We start from the raw sequence: 17,795 nt of genomic DNA on the forward strand, positions 1-17,795 counted from the left end.
AAAGCGGTGGAAATGTACAAAACTAAAATATTAAAATATAACTTTAATACCATTTAATTTATACATACAAATATCAACTTTATTTGTCCAACATGTCAGGTTTATTAGCGAATAAAGCCACTGCATTAAGTCAGGTAGCCACCAAAAAATGTTGGACACAGAGAGGGTACAGCGGTATGGCCATGGTATAAACCATACAAGCAACTCATCAACATTGTGCCCAAGTGCTGTGCTACATTTAACAGTACTTGCACAACATACCCAAGTTCAGTGACTACAGATGTGACTTCATCTGACTTTCTGACAGTCAGATACAATTTGGCACGTCATTATATAATACAGCACCTTCAACAAGTCTATTCACCATGAAAGCAATATTGAAACATGAACCCTGAGGTGTATGTTGGAGCACCAATATGTGACTTGGACAAGTAGTAATTCAACAAAATTAACCACCGAAAATATTCTTTAGAATACTTTCTCAACAGCCATACAAAACATGCAATCAACCTAATGAACTTGACAAAAATTAGAGGTAGCTCTACAAAAGATTCTTTGAAATATTTTCTTAAAAGGCTATAATCATTATGCCATAATACTAGGTTCAAATGCGACGTTAAAATTCCATACATTAACAATTATTATTACTGAATGAAATTTTTCACACATTCATGTAAACAAAAAAAAAATTATACAAAACAATGAAAATCCACTTGTTCAAATGAATATAAGCATTACAGTATCCACTTCTACAGAAAAAAACAGAGCATTCATATAAAATTACATGTTTAAGTTCTTAACAAGAAATCATAATGGAAAGGTGTTGGAATGATAATGATGATACAAAATGTTTGAAGGAGTTATCAGAAAATTATTTCATTTCTTGGGCATATTCATATTAAGAAAATCACATGGCAATAGGACACACAAAACCCACCGTGCACTGATGTATTCTTTGATCAAGGGCCACAACAATAATCAGTATCTGGTCCAGTCATAATACCATATATTCATATTCATGCAGGACAAAAATTACAACTAGAAGACTGTCCTTTATCTGTCAACTCTGTTTGCATGTACTGTACCCTAATACATGTACTTCACATGGTCTGCACGTGTACTTACATTTACAATGTATCCCAATATTCCAACTATCCTGTATGTACCTTAACATTTGACTTATGTATATGTACATATTGTGTATGCACCTTAACATTTGACTTATGTATTTGTACATATTGTGTATGTACCTTAACATTTGACTTATGTATTTTTACATACATCAATAATTCATAAAGTGAACGTATCTACATTCTTTGCATACTGTTTACATACATGCATATCATTACTTCACATATAGTGTACTTATCTCAATATTGTACAAATTTGTTTTCTTATCTCCATATTTCAATCACTGTATCTGTACATATCTCATCACTTCACATACTATGTACACATCTAAATACTTCACATATTATGTATGCATCACTGCATGAGCTATTAAACATTCTGAAAGCCTAAACTCTCTTGAGGCTTAAGATTAAACAAGATGATTGAAGACGAGCCATTAGGACAGGGATGAAATTATCATCCGGCCAACATTAAGAGCAAGGGAATATGGGAGTTTTGAGTTCCGACTGGCTGTGTCATTAAAGGTGAAAACAGTCCTGTATTATAAGATAACATGTGAATTGTCACAAATGTTAGGCAATTTCTGCTAGCATTAATTTACGGATCACCTGCTTCACCGTGTTCCAAAAGCATTAATGACACCTGTTTTCTTCAGGAACATATAAAGTTCATAAACGTTCATCTCCTCACTTTTGCTACATTTTTTGTCTCCTCTACATTGCCCTTTGTGAACCTTTTTTCAGACACACATGTTATGATATATGTGCAGAAAAATAGTTGCCTAACATTTTTGACAGGTCACATGATACTGTAAAACTCTAAGAGTTTGTAATCTTCACTCCAATCTTGTCCTTGTGTGGAAAATTGAATGTGTCAGTAATAAGATTTCCCACCCCTGAGGACTGAACCAGATGAACAAGACTGCAGATTTTCATCCCTAGCAGACACGATCCAAATCTCTTCCAAAATTAACGGGTAAACCTGAATATGAAATGAAATCAAAAATGATGAATTAACCCAGTGACTTTCATGCAAAATGATAGCAAAACTGATAAGTGCTACCTTCAAAACTTTTCAGCAAATGCCTATGTTGAAGTCTTAAACATACTAATTACCAATAGCTATTTTCTTGTTATTAAACCATAGTTGACTTATTGTGTAGCCTACTCATCCAAAACTTATATCATTCTTATAACATAAACATGGAATGTTAAGAGGTCTTGAGGTTTTAGGAATAGATTCACATGAGTAAAGAAAAATATTATCTTTGAAAATGTCCAGCACATGCACAAACATAAATATAAATTTACATATAAATTATCTATAGAAAAGACCTTTACATAATCTCATGTATCAATATACACCTTTATACCAATGTATATAAACAGGGAGCTGTTTTGAAACAAGTAACCTCTCAACAGTCAATAAACATTTCCTTGTATAAAAGGTGTCTCAAAACCGTAAGAAATTTCTTTCTCCTTTCTATCCCTTGCACAAGTTTGGGTCATGTGAACGCCCTGTCCGTAGACCACAGAGAATTTTCTTCTTGCACTTTTCATCACATTCACCTTCTGTAAGATGTGCCTTTTTGTAATACCTACAACATGAATAATGCTATGAATAATCACTAGTATACATTAGGTACAAATATACAGAATTACATATATATAAAGCCAGAGTCTTTTTGCATCCATTTTAGGACAAGCTTGTACATTCACTCAAACAACTCATGATAAAGCTTCACTTAGAATACAGGGATTACCCAGAAATGCTTGGGTCCTCCTCAGCCCAGACTGGCCAACCATATGAAGTTTCTAATCATTATTTCTCTATGACTGGTAACAGGTCGGTTAAAGTTCGAAACAATGTTCCCTGATCTTTGTAACCCTCCTGCTATAACAAATCTATGAATTTATCTATTGCAACGCCATGAAATATGAGGGCCTTAGCACCATGATGCATGCATAGCATATAGATAGGCCTGATCAGTCTAACTGGGCTTACCTATAAAACTGCTGAAAAAGTGTATCATTGGATGAGAGCTGACCAATCAGATTGTTCCAGTCACTGGGAAAGAGGGAGGCCATGCCATAGGCAGCCTACAAGAAAAGACTGGAGATTAATGTCAAGCTCGTTCATGACTACGAGACACTGATGAGTTAGTTCTTCCTATAATAGCATACATGTACATCTACTTGCATCCTTAATACACACCATTAGTGCATTTTCATGACAGATTCCTTCAGCGCCTGGAAATGATTCCACAAGGGGATTTCTGACTTCAAAGAAAATACAACACACAATACAACCATAGTTATTTAAGAAAAGAAGTAGAAATAGACCAAATCAGTGTGACTTGTTTAAATTGTAGTAGCCTGAACGGTTTCCGATAGTCATTTTGTTCTGACGTGCTCAGTATTAACACCATTAAATCAACTCTTAGTCTGGATTCCTTATGAAGCCATAGGATATACCATGTTCGAGGAATCAGAAAAACAATGTTGCCTTGGTCATACCCCTCAATCATATAGCTAAAAGACAGTGTTAATACGATGTTAGCATGACGCAAGCATAACGAAATGCTTTAAAGAAATAACTCACGTAAGGCTGGTTAGATTTCATAACACTGCAGTGCTCTCACATAATTTCTCTCTATGTACGCAAATATGCTAACTTTCAACTACAATATCACTGTTATGGAACATCACAAGAGTAAAAACTTTTTAGAGGGTACGCTTTTTAAAGTTTTTGTAGATAATATATGCATATACACATTTGATGAGTTCCTTTATTCCTTTAAGTCAGAGGCCAAGTAGTTAGAGTGATAAGCTAAGCACAATGATTCAGGAGCCTCTCACCAATGCAGTCACTGTGAGTTCAAGTCCAGTTCATTTCTGGCTTCCTCTCAGGTCATACGTGGGAAGGTCTACCAGCAACTTGCGGATGGACGTGGGTTTCCCTGAGTCTCTACCCGGTCTTCTCCCACCACAACGGTGGCAGATGTCAAATAAGTGAAATGATCCCTGAGCACAGCTTAAAACACCAGTCAAATAAATAAATTTTCTCTTCAGTCAAAATTTGAAATATAGTTTTAGAGCTTAATTTTTGGCCTTAGAAATGTTATAGATGAACTCATCAATGTTGCCTGACAACAAATGATTCAAAATTTCAACTTCAAGTGATTGTTACAAACTCACCAGGTATTTGTACAAACAAACCTTAGCTGAGTAGAGCTGCTGCCACTGTGGGGTTGTTGTTGGATTTATGTTAGCCTCTGTCAGGTTGAGGATGTAGTTTGTGTGGTCCAACACAGCCTGTGAGAATAAGGCAGATCACCAGTATGAGTAAACATGAAAATTGATCATGCTCAACAATGAAATGGAATAAACTTCCAAAATGTCATGCTAACACATCAATATGACAGTCATACATACCCAGCTAGAGTCAGGGTAATTGCCGTCTATCTCATATATTCTATAGCCTGGATTAAGATCAGGGTAGGTTGTCACAGAGCCAACAATATACCCCACACTTAGAGGGCGCTTCAGGTCAGCCACATCATAAAACATCTGGTAGTGATCACGATGGGTATGGCCGAAGAACTGACCCACAACTGTACTCTCATACCTGTGACAGAAACGCGCATTAATGCCTGGCCTGTATTAAAGCTTGGGCATGTTTGTTGGAAGCTTATTTCTTCTTGTGTCAACTTTTAAACACTAAATAAATGCACTATTTCAATGTGTATTTCAATTATTTCAATTCAAACACTATACTAAAGTAAAGCTGTGTAAGCCTCCACTGGACTTGAATGGAATTATAAGAAGTTACATAAAATATGCTTTTATAATACTGTACAAGATTTATAGCTGTTGTTTTTAAAGCATTGTAGAAACAATACATGAACCAAAATGGTTGTTTTAAATTTGCTCCTCACACAGCAGGAAGATGCTCTTCTCCCTTTTTGTCCATCAAAAGCACACTGGTTCTCCATTAAAAGATTCTAATACAGATGCTGGCATACCTGTTAATGATCCGGTAGTAGTTCCAGCTCCAAGCCTTCAGGCAGTCATTTAACCCTGGTGGGATGTGGCCTATAATGTGCACCTGGACAGAAAACATTAGATTCAAATAGAGAAGTTACTGGTGAGAGATTTCAATATACACGAGAAGAAATGTAAGAAATCATGCACTGTCTTTTGGCTTTTCTTTATGATGTTCACATAAATTTTGCCCTTGTGAACAGTTCCCCTTTTGCAAATGTTACCTCTATGATTTCTTCATTTAACTGATTGTTGTTCAAAGCCATACTCAAGAATTTTCATGTACGTAAAGGCAAGCGAGTGGAGAAAACCTGGTTGTCTGGGCTAAACCACCCACCTTCTGTCAGTCAGAGACAAACTTTGCCACATGTGACATACAGATATGCACAGCTTACCAGTACAAGCCACATGGTCTTCAATCAAAGTTACACTCCACAAATGGCCCCACAAAAGTTACTTATTGTCCCCAAGGCTCCCCGAACAGGTGGACCAAGGGAATGGACAAATTCCCTGTCCAAGGCCTGATTTGAATCCCACCATTCACATGTCCTATCCCTGTCCAAGGCCTGATTTGAATCCCACCCTTCACATGTCCTATCCCTGTCCAAGGCCTGATTTGAATCCCACCAGTCACATGTCCTATCCCTGTCCATGGCCTGATTTGAATCCCACCCTTCATGTGTCCTATCTTTGTCCAAGGCCTGATTTGAATCCCACCAGTCACATGTCCTATCTTTGTCCAAGGCCTGATTTGAATCCCACCCTTCACATGTCCTATCCCTGTCTAGGGCCTGATTTGAATCCCACCCTTCACGTATCCTATCCCTGTCTAGGGCCTGATTTGAATCCCACCATTCACATGTCCTATCCCTGTCCAAGGCCTGATTTGAATCCCACCATTCACATGTCCTATCCCTGTCCAAGGCCTGATTTGAATCCCACCATACACATGTCCTATCTTTGTCCAAGGCCTGATTTGAATCCCACCCTTCATGTGTCCTATCCCTGTCCAAGGCCTGAATTGAATCCCACCATTCACATGTCCTATCCCTGTCCAAGGCCTGATTTGAATCCCACCCTTCATGTGTCCTATCCCTGTCCAAGGTCTGATTTGAATCCCACCATTCACATGTCCTATCTCTGTCCAAGGCCTGATTTGAATTCCAACCTTCACGTGTCCTATCTTTGTCCAAGGCCTGATTTGAATCCCACCCTTCACATGTCCTATCCCTGTCCAAGGCCTGATTTGAATCCCACCAGTCACATGTCCTATCCCTGTCCAAGGCCTGATTTGAATCCCACCCTTCATGTGTCCTATCCCTGTCCAAGGCCTGATTTGAATCCCACCAGTCACATGTCCTATCCCTGTCCAAGGCCTGATTTGAATCCCACCCTTCATGTGTCCTATCTTTGTCCAAGGCCTGATTTGAATCCCACCCTTCACATGTTCTATCCCTGTCCAAGGCCTGATTTGAATCCCACCCTTCACATGTCCTATCCCTGTCCAAGGCCTGATTTGAATCCCACACTTCACGTATCCTATCCCTGTCTAGGGCCTGATTTGAATCCCACCCTTCACATGTCCTATCCCTGTCCAAGGCCTGATTTGAATCCCACCAGTCACATGTCCTATCCCTGTCCAAGGCCTGATTTGAATCCCACCAGTCACATGTCCTATCCCTGTCCAAGGCCTGAATTGAATCCCACCATTCACATGTCCTATCTTTGTCCAAGGCCTGATTTGAATCCCACCCTTCACATGTCCTATCCCTGTCCAAGGCCTGATTTGAATTCCAACCTTCACATGTCCTATCCCTGTCCAAGGCCTGATTTGAATCCCACCCTTCATGTGTCCTATCTTTGTCCAAGGCCTGATTTGAATCCCACCCTTCACATGTCCTATCCCTGTCCAAGGCCTGATTTGAATCCCACCATTCATGTGTCCTATCCCTGTCCAAGGCCTGATTTGAATCCCACCAGTCACATGTCCTATCTTTGTCCAAGGCCTGATTTGAATCCCACCCTTCATGTGTCCTATCCCTGTCCAAGGCCTGAATTGAATCCCACCCTTCACGTGTCCTATCCCTGTCCAAGGCCTGATTTGAATTCCAACCTTCACATGTCCTATCCCTGTCCAAGGCCTGATTTGAATCCCCCCAGTCACATGTCCTATCCCTGTCCAAGGCCTGATTTGAATCCCACCCTTCATGTGTCCTATCCCTGTCCAAGGCCTGAATTGAATCCCACCATTCACATGTCCTATCCCTGTCCAAGGCCTGATTTGAATCCCACCCTTCATGTGTCCTATCCCTGTCCAAGGCCTGATTTGAATCCCACCCTTCACATGTCCTATCCCTGTCCAAGGCCTGATTTGAATTCCAACCTTCACGTGTCCTATCTTTGTCCAAGGCCTGATTTGAATCCCACCCTTCATGTGTCCTATCTTTGTCCAAGGCCTGATTTGAATCCCACCCTTCACATGTTCTATCCCTGTCCAAGGCCTGATTTGAATCCCACCCTTCACATGTCCTATCCCTGTCCAAGGCCTGATTTGAATCCCACCCTTCACGTGTCCTATCCCTGTCTAGGGCCTGATTTGAATCCCACCCTTCACATGTCCTATCCCTGTCCAAGGCCTGATTTGAATCCCACCATTCACATGTCCTATCCCTGTCCAAGGCCTGATTTGAATCCCACCAGTCACATGTCCTATCCCTGTCCAAGGCCTGAATTGAATCCCACCATTCACATGTCCTATCTTTGTCCAAGGCCTGATTTGAATCCCACCCTTCACATGTCCTATCCCTGTCCAAGGCCTGATTTGAATTCCAACCTTCACATGTCCTATCCCTGTCCAAGGCCTGATTTGAATCCCACCCTTCATGTGTCCTATCTTTGTCCAAGGCCTGATTTGAATCCCACCCTTCACATGTCCTATCCCTGTCCAAGGCCTGATTTGAATCCCACCATTCACATGTCCTATCCCTGTCCAAGGCCTGATTTGAATCCCACCAGTCACATGTCCTATCTTTGTCCAAGGCCTGATTTGAATCCCACCCTTCATGTGTCCTATCCCTGTCCAAGGCCTGAATTGAATCCCACCATTCACATGTCCTATCCCTGTCCAAGGCCTGATTTGAATCCCACCCTTCATGTGTCCAATCCCTGTCCAAGGCCTGATTTGAATCCCAACCTTCACATGTCCTATCCCTGTCCAAGGCCTGATTTGAATTCCAACCTTCACGTGTCCTATCTTTGTCCAAGGCCTGATTTGAATCCCACCCTTCATGTGTCCTATCTTTGTCCAAGGCCTGATTTGAATCCCACCCTTCACATGTTCTATCCCTGTCCAAGGCCTGATTTGAATCCCACCCTTCACATGTCCTATCCCTGTCCAAGGCCTGATTTGAATCCCACCCTTCACGTATCCTATCCCTGTCTAGGGCCTGATTTGAATCCCACCCTTCACATGTCCTATCCCTGTCCAAGGCCTGATTTGAATCCCACCATTCACATGTCCTATCCCTGTCCAAGGCCTGATTTGAATCCCACCAGTCACATGTCCTATCCCTGTCCAAGGCCTGAATTGAATCCCACCATTCACATGTCCTATCTTTGTCCAAGGCCTGATTTGAATCCCACCCTTCACATGTCCTATCCCTGTCCAAGGCCTAATTTGAATTCCAACCTTCACATGTCCTATCCCTGTCCAAGGCCTGATTTGAATCCCACCCTTCATGTGTCCTATCTTTGTCCAAGGCCTGATTTGAATCCCACCCTTCACATGTCCTATCCCTGTCCAAGGCCTGATTTGAATCCCACCATTCACATGTCCTATCCCTGTCCAAGGCCTGATTTGAATCCCACCAGTCACATGTCCTATCCCTGTCCAAGGCCTGAATTGAATCCCACCATTCACATGTCCTATCCCTGTCCAAGGCCTGATTTGAATCCCACCCTTCACATGTCCTATCCCTGTCCAAGGCCTGATTTGAATTCCAACCTTCACATGTCCTATCCCTGTCCAAGGCCTGATTTGAATCCCACCCTTCATGTGTCCTATCTTTGTCTAAGGCCTGATTTGAATCCCAACCTTCACATGTCCTATCCCTGTCCAAGGCCTGATTTGAATCCCACCCTTCACATGTCCTATCTTTGTCCAAGGCCTGATTTGAATCCCACCCTTCACATGTCCTATCCCTGTCCAAGGCCTAATTTGAATCCCACCCTTCACATGTTCTATCCCTGTCCAAGGCCTGATTTGAATCCCACCCTTCACATGTCCTATCCCTGTCCAAGGCCTGATTTGAATTCCAACCTTCACATGTCCTAGTGACTCAAAGACAAGCAGCATAAAAACTCAACCATGTTCCATTCCACATTTCCCCTTTTGTGGATGTACCTTTTCCTTGTTGTTCTCTGCTGCCTGTAAGACTCCCACTAACCAGCTCAGTTCTCCCGCTGGGTCTGTCGTATTCAGCAACAGCCACCTGTATAACACAAGTAGTAATATTAATTATATTTTATGGTTTCTATTGCCTCTGACATGAACTTTTTCAGGTGAATGTGTTTTTATTTGCCCCTGACAAGCACTTTCTCAGGTGAATGTGTTTGTATTTGCCTCTGACATGCACTTTTTCAAGTGAATGTGTTTTTATTTGCCTCTGACATGCACTTTTTCACATGAATGTTAAGACCAGTGTACTCAATATACACCACATACACCATCTACAGGTATGGGTGAGATTACTGACTGGAACAAACAGAGTTCACAATTTTGGGTAACAATTTTCATAATTTAAAAGAAATACTATTATGCAAACCAGAGATTTGAATCATACTGTAAATTAGACAAAAGAAAACTCCAAAAGACTTCATGACTCAACTTGAGGGAGGGAGGACGGCTTCAACATTTTATTTCTTTATTATTACATAATGTTTCTGCAATATATCCTCTCAGGTTCATTAATTTTCTTTATCACATTTGTGAGTTCTGGCAACCAGCATTGTGATGACAGGAAGCTGGGGAGAGCCAGTGTGAAACCCATGGCCATCTGGAGGCTGCTGGCTGACCTTCCCACATATGACCATGACCTGGATTTGAACCCACTGACCACATCGGTGGGAGGCTCCAGAGTCAGCATTCTCATGTAGGAAGCTAACTACTCACTCACAGAGGCCCCCTGTCCCCTATTCCATCATATTTCTAGTGCTGCCTCACTGGACGAGGACACCCAAGACACCCAACAATGTTTCAACTAATTATCGAAGTCATAATGTAAGTCATTACAAATCAGACTTACTAGTTACATTTACTAGTTAAAATGTTACAGGATAACATGTGCTAAAAAGGAAATTGGAAAACTTACCAGTTGTAATTATTACAATAGTTAGTGTTTATAGAGACAATCCTAAAGCCCGGGTAAGGTGAGACTGTGTAGAAAGCACCACTTGAACAAAAACAAGAAACAGACTAAGCAGAAGTATGAATGATTGCTGCATTTCACTGTCTGTTTCACTTTAACTTTAAACATTAATAATTATGTACAGTGTACAGTGTATGTCACAGTGGTGTCTCCTTTCATCATGTCCAGTGGGGAAAGTCTTGGACTGACGAAAGCTGGGATTGATCCCATGTCACTGACTAAAAAAGCAGACATTTTCATCACAAGGCCATTGCACTGCAGTCATGTTAACATGGAAGAATTCATAAAAGCACATAAAAATTAATAATACCATAAATAATTACCTTAAATACCATATTTCAGCTAAATTTAGCATACTTCAAGTCACACCTTTTTTTTGATTAATACTGTAATTAATTCAAACACCTTATAAGGCCATTTAAGAGGTTTTTCTGAAGTTTGATTAATTTCTTGTCAGACATGTCAGAAAAGCGTCGGCATCAAAAGTATCAATTTAAGGCCTTTTACCATATACACATTTCATGTGCATCTGACAAGCGCATTCTTACATGTAGATACCAAAATTCGTGTGAAATACAATATCTAATATCCAACAAGAATGGAAAACAAATTAATTTGTGGAGCACTGTCAGCAGTCGACTCACTTTTTAATGGTCAATGTAGTTTCAGGGGGCAGCCATGTTTTCCAGCTGTCAGCTAGGGCAGTGTACAGCCAACTAATGGAGTTCTCGCCAGTGATGAAGGGGGGAGGAAAGCTATAACCAGATGAACACATGAAAAACATCTACACTTTTAATACTAACCTGGAGCAATACATATCTACATGATGTAAATATAGGAAACTGATATCTTTGGTGTGATATTACAGGAAACTTGATGTCAACAGACATGAGAATATCCTTTCATAAAACAGTCAAAATTTCAAATAAAACTGTTAAATATTTATGACCTAACCCCAATTAATGTAATTTAGTGTTGGTCAGTGCACTAACATAAAACTGGATGGTTCTAAATTTAATTAACAAGCCACTTGCAGTTAAACTGTTGGTCATTTACATTTTAGAGGATAGAATCGCCACTCTAACGAGTCCATCATTCATCAGTAGATAGGCTCTCAAGAAAAGTCAGTGAACTTAAACTGGTTCCCTGGAAAAAATTTCCTGCAACCCAAAACTTCCTTTCCAGTGTTTCCCAATCCATGGTCCATAATTAAGGAATCAAAAAGTACCACTATGATCGTAACTTTCTCTGGAACTTGCCTGCTAGCAATGGGGTGTTTTGTCGCACTCCATTTGGTGATGCTAACTTCAGTTTTGATTAATACTTTAGAAAATACACACCTATTCACTGGGGAGCTTTCATGGTTTCCCAGCGCAGGATAGATTGGGATGTTAGGCAGGTATTTCACAAACAGCTCTGTCAAGGTCTTCACCAAACCTAACTGATCTTCCCTGGTCTGATTCCACACATCGTGAGCTGGAAGGTCACCTGTCCACAAAATGTAGTCAAACTGGCAAACAGAGAGAAACAAAAGATAACCACAAAACAGTATGATTGCTTCCACACATCATGAGCTGGACGGTCACCCGTCAACAAAATGTAGTCAACCTGACAAACGGAGAAAAACAAAAGATAACCACAAAACAGTACGATTGCTTCCACAAATCATGCGCTGGAAGGTCACCCACCCACAAAATGTAGTCAAACTGACAAAAAGAGAAAAAAAAAAGATAACCACAAAACAGTATGATTGCTTCCACACATCCTGAGCTGGACGGTCACCCATCCACAAAATGTAGTCAAACTGGCAAACAGAGAAAAACAAAAGATAACCACAAAACAGTATGATTGATTCCACACATCATGAGCTGGAAGGTCACCCGTCAACAAAATGTAGTCAAATTGGCAAACAGAGAAAAACAAAAGATAACCACAAAACAGTATGATTGATTCCACACATCCTGAGCTGGACGGTCACCTGTCCACAAAATGTAGTCAAATTGGCAAACAGAGAAAAACAAAAGATAACCACAAAACAGTATGATTGATTCCACACATCATGAGCTGGACGGTCACCCATCCACAAAATGTAGTCAAACTGGCAAACAGAGAAAAACAAAAGATAACCACAAAACAGTATGATTGATTCCACACATCATGAGCTGGATGGTCACCCATCCACAAAATGTAGTCAAACTGGCAAACAGAGAAAAACAAAAGATAACCACAAAACAGTATGACTGATTCCACAAAGATGAGCTGGACAATCACCCATCCACAAAATGTAGTCAAACTCACACAGAGAACACAATACATTGTAACTTCCAATGCCCCCCTCACTTCGCACACCAAAGTACAGTGTTTACTCGATGATGGAAACTCAGGCCCAACCTTGATAACACAAGTCGATGTCAATGGAAAACAAATGGATTCTTGTACAAACAATACTGCTGAAAACTGCTTAAGATTTCAGGAGATATCATGTTTAAAAAACCTGTCAATAAACATAAACACTGATGACCCCAATGACCTTATAAAAAAGGACCTACATCACACAAATGAACCCTGGTTTTTCCAGTGTCATGTGATACAAGGAAGGTAAACCTGGCAACAAACTTTCTGGAAATGACATGTTTGCAGAGAAAATCTTGGCCAAGAGATGAAAGTCAATTTAAAAAGCAAGTGTTTGTATTTACCTGGTGTCTTGTCTTGTTCAGGTGAGAAAAGAGGTTCTCCAGGGTGACCAGGGGTATGTCACAGTGGCGATAGTCACCCCATTTCCCTGCTGCTGCTCCAGATACTGAAAACATAGTATGCAGAACTATCAAAATCATTAGTAGTCAACCCATTTCCCTGCTGCTGCCACAGCTACCGCAAAACAACAAACAGATGATACAAACTGTCCTACCTGGAGGGCCATCATCTGCCCTACAGCACACAGGTTCATCACAGTCAGCATTAGAGCCCTCCTTGTACAGTCTGTCATAGTGGATGTCAGACAGGTAAAGATGATACAAACTGTCCTACCTGGAGGGCCATCATCTGCCCTACAGCACACAGGTTCATCACAGTCAGCATTAGAGCCCTCCTTGTACAGTCTGTCATAGTGGATGTCAGACAGGTGAAGATGATACAAACTGTCCTACCTGGAGGGCCATCATCTGCCCTACAGCACAGAGGTTCATCACAGTCAGCATTAGAGCCCTCCTTGTACAGTCTGTCATAGTGGATGTCAGACAGGTGAAGATGATACAAACTATCCTACCTGGAGGGCCATCATCTGCCCTACAGCACAGAGGTTCATCACAGTCAGCATTAGAGCCCTCCTTGTACAGTCTGTCATAGTGGATGTCAGACAGGTGAAGATGATACAAACTGTCCTACCTGGAGGGCCATCATCTGCCCTACAGCACAGAGGTTCATCACAGTCAGCATTAGAGCCCTCCTTGTACAGTCTGTCATAGTGGATGTCAGACAGGTGAAGATGATACAAACTGTCCTACCTGGACGGCCATCATCTGCCCTACAGCACACAGGTTCATCACAGTCAGCATTAGAGCCCTCCTTGTACAGTCTGTCATAGTGGATGTCAGACAGGTGAAGATGATACAAACTGTCCTACCTGGAGGGCCATCATCTGCCCTACAGCACAGAGGTTCATCACAGTCAGCATTAGAGCCCTCCTTGTACAGTCTGTCATAGTGGATGTCAGACAGGTGAAGAACTCGCAGCTTAGGGGAGCCTGGCTGAAAACAAGAAGTGCCCATGATTAGTTGAGGTATTTATACATAACACACAGATTCCTTCACTGATTGATTATTGGAAAATTACTTCCCCTTAGCTATTTTTTGACTGAATGGAATAAATGAAGCTATGACAACCCGTGAGTTCAAATCCCATTCCTTCTGTATCAGATTTGAATTTATGGCAGAAACTTTACACCTAGGACACTGTTCAGCCATGAGACAAAAGCAACAAGATTTTGTAAGTATTACATAAAACATGGACCACATGACGAAATAAACAACACAAACTGAAAGACAAGGTTGCTGACCATTTACTGGAAAGCACAGATTAGTTATTAGCTCACAGGCTGATTTACCTAAATATGTACATAGCTGACATTAGCCAGTATTTTAAATGTATCCAGATGAAAATACAAGATATATCTGCCCTATCCAATTTTCAAATGTTTTAATTAATCAGGTGACATAAAATGTAAAAATAAGCACAAAAATGATCGCATTTTTAGTAAAAGTTTTTTTTATCATGGAATGTACTTACCTTTGGTAGATGAGGGGGCATGACAGGTGGTTTAGGGACAATTGGTAAGGGTATGGACCAGTTGCCCAGAGGATTGTAGACATGTCCACAGGTCTCCCCAAATACTAAACCACAAAGCTCCTCGGGATCCAGGGCCACATCATCCAAGACTGTCAACACTTCCACCTGAAAACAAACAACAACATACTTATGTTACTGAAGAGTACTTGTGCATCTATGAGCCACATCATCCCAATCTCTCAACACTTCCACATGAAAACAAACAACAACATACTCATGTTACTGAATACTACTTGTGCATGTTTAAGCCACATTGTCCAAGACTGCCAAAGCTGGAAGGTGACATCTGACAAATAAAATGTGGACTTACATTTTATTTTACATTAGAATATTACCTTAAATTTATTTGGGTGATAGAACAGACAGGCAAACTGATTAACAGATGAACTGGCCAACAGGCACACTGATTAACAGATGGACACACAGACAGACAGGCAAGCAAACTGACCGACAGATGGACTAACCGACAGACAGACTGACAGATGGACAGAAAAACAGGCATCCTGATGGACAGAAGGACAGATTGATTGGGTGGATGTACATACAAACAGACTGACTAGCGGACGGATAAACAAACAGGCAGACTGATTGTCAGGCAAACTGATTAACAGATGGACAGACTGACTGACCGACAGACAGACTGATTAACAGATGGTCACATCGACAGGCTGATTGATTTACAGATGGACAGATTGATTAATGGATGGAGGGACAGACAGGCACACTGATTAACAGACAGGCAGACAGACAGGCAGACTGATTGATAGGCAGAATGATTGATAGGAAGACTGATTAACAGATGGACTGGCTGACAGGCAGACTGATTAACAGATGGACAGGCTGGCTGATTAACAGATGGGCTCAGTGATTAATGTCGTAGGGACAGACAGGCAGACTGATTAACCAACCGGCAGATTGATTGTTAGGCAGATTGATTAAAAGATGGACAGACGGACTGACTGACAGGCAGACTGATTAACAGACTCACAGACAATCAGGCAGACAGGCAGACTGGTTAAAAGACATCAAGGCAGGCAGACAGGTAGACAAATCATAATGGACTAACATTTTCATGACAGGATTATAAGCTGAAAAGACAAAAAGAAGATTATCTTCGCACGATAATTGTAGGATATTGTTCCATTAGAAATGACAGTGTTGTATTGATACAATATTAATAGTGTCATGTATGATACCGCTTCTGTATTCAGATGCATGAAAAAGAAATTCTTGTTACATATCATTAAATGTTAAAACAATAAAACCTCACCTGGAATTCCTTCACAATTTCTTCACACACTCTGACATCTTCAATGCCAAGTGTCACACATGTCTTTGTTATGAAGTCTACCACCTCCTGATGAGATTTTCCTTGATTAAATGCTATCCGGACGAAAGTGACGAGCAGCTTACAAATGTCACAGGTAAATGCAGAGTGCCTCTTCAAGGTTATTTCAATGGTTGTGGACAGCCATCTGATGTATTTAAAGGGATTAGCTGCCCAGGATTTTGACTCTTTCACTTCTACATCACTGATGTTCCGCTCTTGGTGATCATCAGAGTACCACAGAGGCTGATTTTGTTGAATGACTTTGCTATTTTGTTCAACCTTCCACACAAGAGGCGAACCGCCACAGAGATCTATGCAGGAACTAAAGGCAACAACACACAACAAGGCTTGTCCAGGCTGGACCATGGTGGGAAAACTTAACTGTAAATGCAGCAAACAATTATATTCATTCTATTGATGTTTCATGCTGGATTGCTTTATTTATTTGATTGGTGTTTTAACGCCAAACTCAAGAATGTTTCATTTTTAAGATGGCGACCAACATTATGCAGTGGGAGGAAATCGTGCAGAGCCCAAGGGAAACTCACGACCATCCACAGGTTGCTGGCAGGCTTTCCCACATACAGCCCGAGAAGAAGCCAGCATGAGCTGAACTTGAACTCACAGCGACTGCATTGATGAGAGGCTCCTGGGTCACTCATTGCACCATGCTGGCGTGATAACCCCCCTCGTCCACAGAGGCTCTCTCATGCTGGACTGATATTGATTGATTGTTGCCATACTTAAGAATTGGGTGGAGTAAACTAGAGGAGCCAGGTTAAACTACTAACCTTTGGCAACTTACTGACAAACTTTTCCACGTACAGTACATACCAGGACATACACAGACTTTCATGTCATATTTGTGAAAGACAATAAACCGGTCTTCAACAACTGTAATACTGCTTAACTGTTCCCTGTGAAGACTAAATGAACAGTGAGTATGGGTTACGAGTTCCTACATATACTAGATACTTCACGCTCGATCATTGTATGAGGGACATGGATCCGTCTCCATTTTTTACTGAATGATCCGATATGATAGTCTACACCATTTCACATCAAGATTACCGATTACCTATGGGTTTTATGAATGACCAATATCTGCTTTTCTCTTTTCCCTTACTATAGTCAATATATATTGCTGTAAAAGTCCTACAGCTAAGTGAACGCTAGAACTGAATCACTGAACGCTTATTGTCTAGGCCAACAGGCAACACAGCGTCTTACCAAGAATTATGAACACTGCTGAGCCCACTTTCACTGTACATTCTCAATCATTGATTTTTGTGCCTAATTAGTGGAATAAATCAACTTTGTTGTTTAAACAGCATTTTCAACTAAAAACTTCCTCTACTAGAAAATCGAATTTTGAAAGTTACCCAAAGCCTTACCTTCCCTTACACACAAACTCCTGTCACTCACATCAGACATGTGACACGCTCCTCTGATGACCCCAATAATATCGCCCGGGTGTGGATTAATGGAACTCCCCTAATATACGAATTGGTTTACGTCCCT

The 17,795-nt window shown here is 41.0% G+C and overlaps 1 protein-coding gene across 1 annotated transcript; it reads right to left on the reverse strand.

Moving 5' to 3' along the window:
* Positions 1-23: 23 nt before the first annotated feature.
* LOC135461683 (sphingomyelin phosphodiesterase-like) lies at positions 24-17,713 on the reverse strand. Its single transcript, XM_064738877.1, has 14 exons — positions 17,669-17,713; positions 16,215-16,655; positions 14,885-15,049; positions 14,211-14,346; positions 13,297-13,391; positions 11,941-12,110; positions 11,245-11,355; positions 10,544-10,624; positions 9,577-9,664; positions 5,156-5,238; positions 4,566-4,758; positions 4,350-4,445; positions 3,136-3,230; positions 24-2,728 (listed from the first exon to the last, which is right to left on the reverse strand). Exons 2-14 carry the CDS (start codon positions 16,638-16,640, stop codon positions 2,614-2,616), a joined length of 1,854 nt encoding a protein of 617 aa, XP_064594947.1. The 5' UTR covers positions 16,641-16,655; positions 17,669-17,713; the 3' UTR covers positions 24-2,613.
* Between the last annotated feature and the right edge of the window lie 82 nt (positions 17,714-17,795).

The sequence above is a fragment of the Liolophura sinensis genome, chromosome 1 (assembly GCF_032854445.1).
Source record: "Liolophura sinensis isolate JHLJ2023 chromosome 1, CUHK_Ljap_v2, whole genome shotgun sequence".
NCBI lineage: Eukaryota > Metazoa > Mollusca > Polyplacophora > Chitonida > Chitonidae > Liolophura > Liolophura sinensis.

What these genes read in the sequence shown, in the direction of transcription:
- LOC135461683 (XM_064738877.1), bottom strand. Translation starts at nt 16,640, where the DNA reads ATGGTCCAGCCTGGACAAGCCTTGTTGTGTGTTGTTGCCTTTAGTTCC. An exon ending in TGAACAAGACAAGACACCAG is followed by an intron (nt 12,111 to 13,296) that starts GTAAATACAAAC and finishes TCTGTTTGCCAG; the next exon opens with TTTGACTACATTTTGTGGAC. An exon ending in GAAAGCTCCCCAGTGAATAG is followed by an intron (nt 11,356 to 11,940) that starts GTGTGTATTTTC and finishes ATCTGGTTATAG; the next exon opens with CTTTCCTCCCCCCTTCATCA.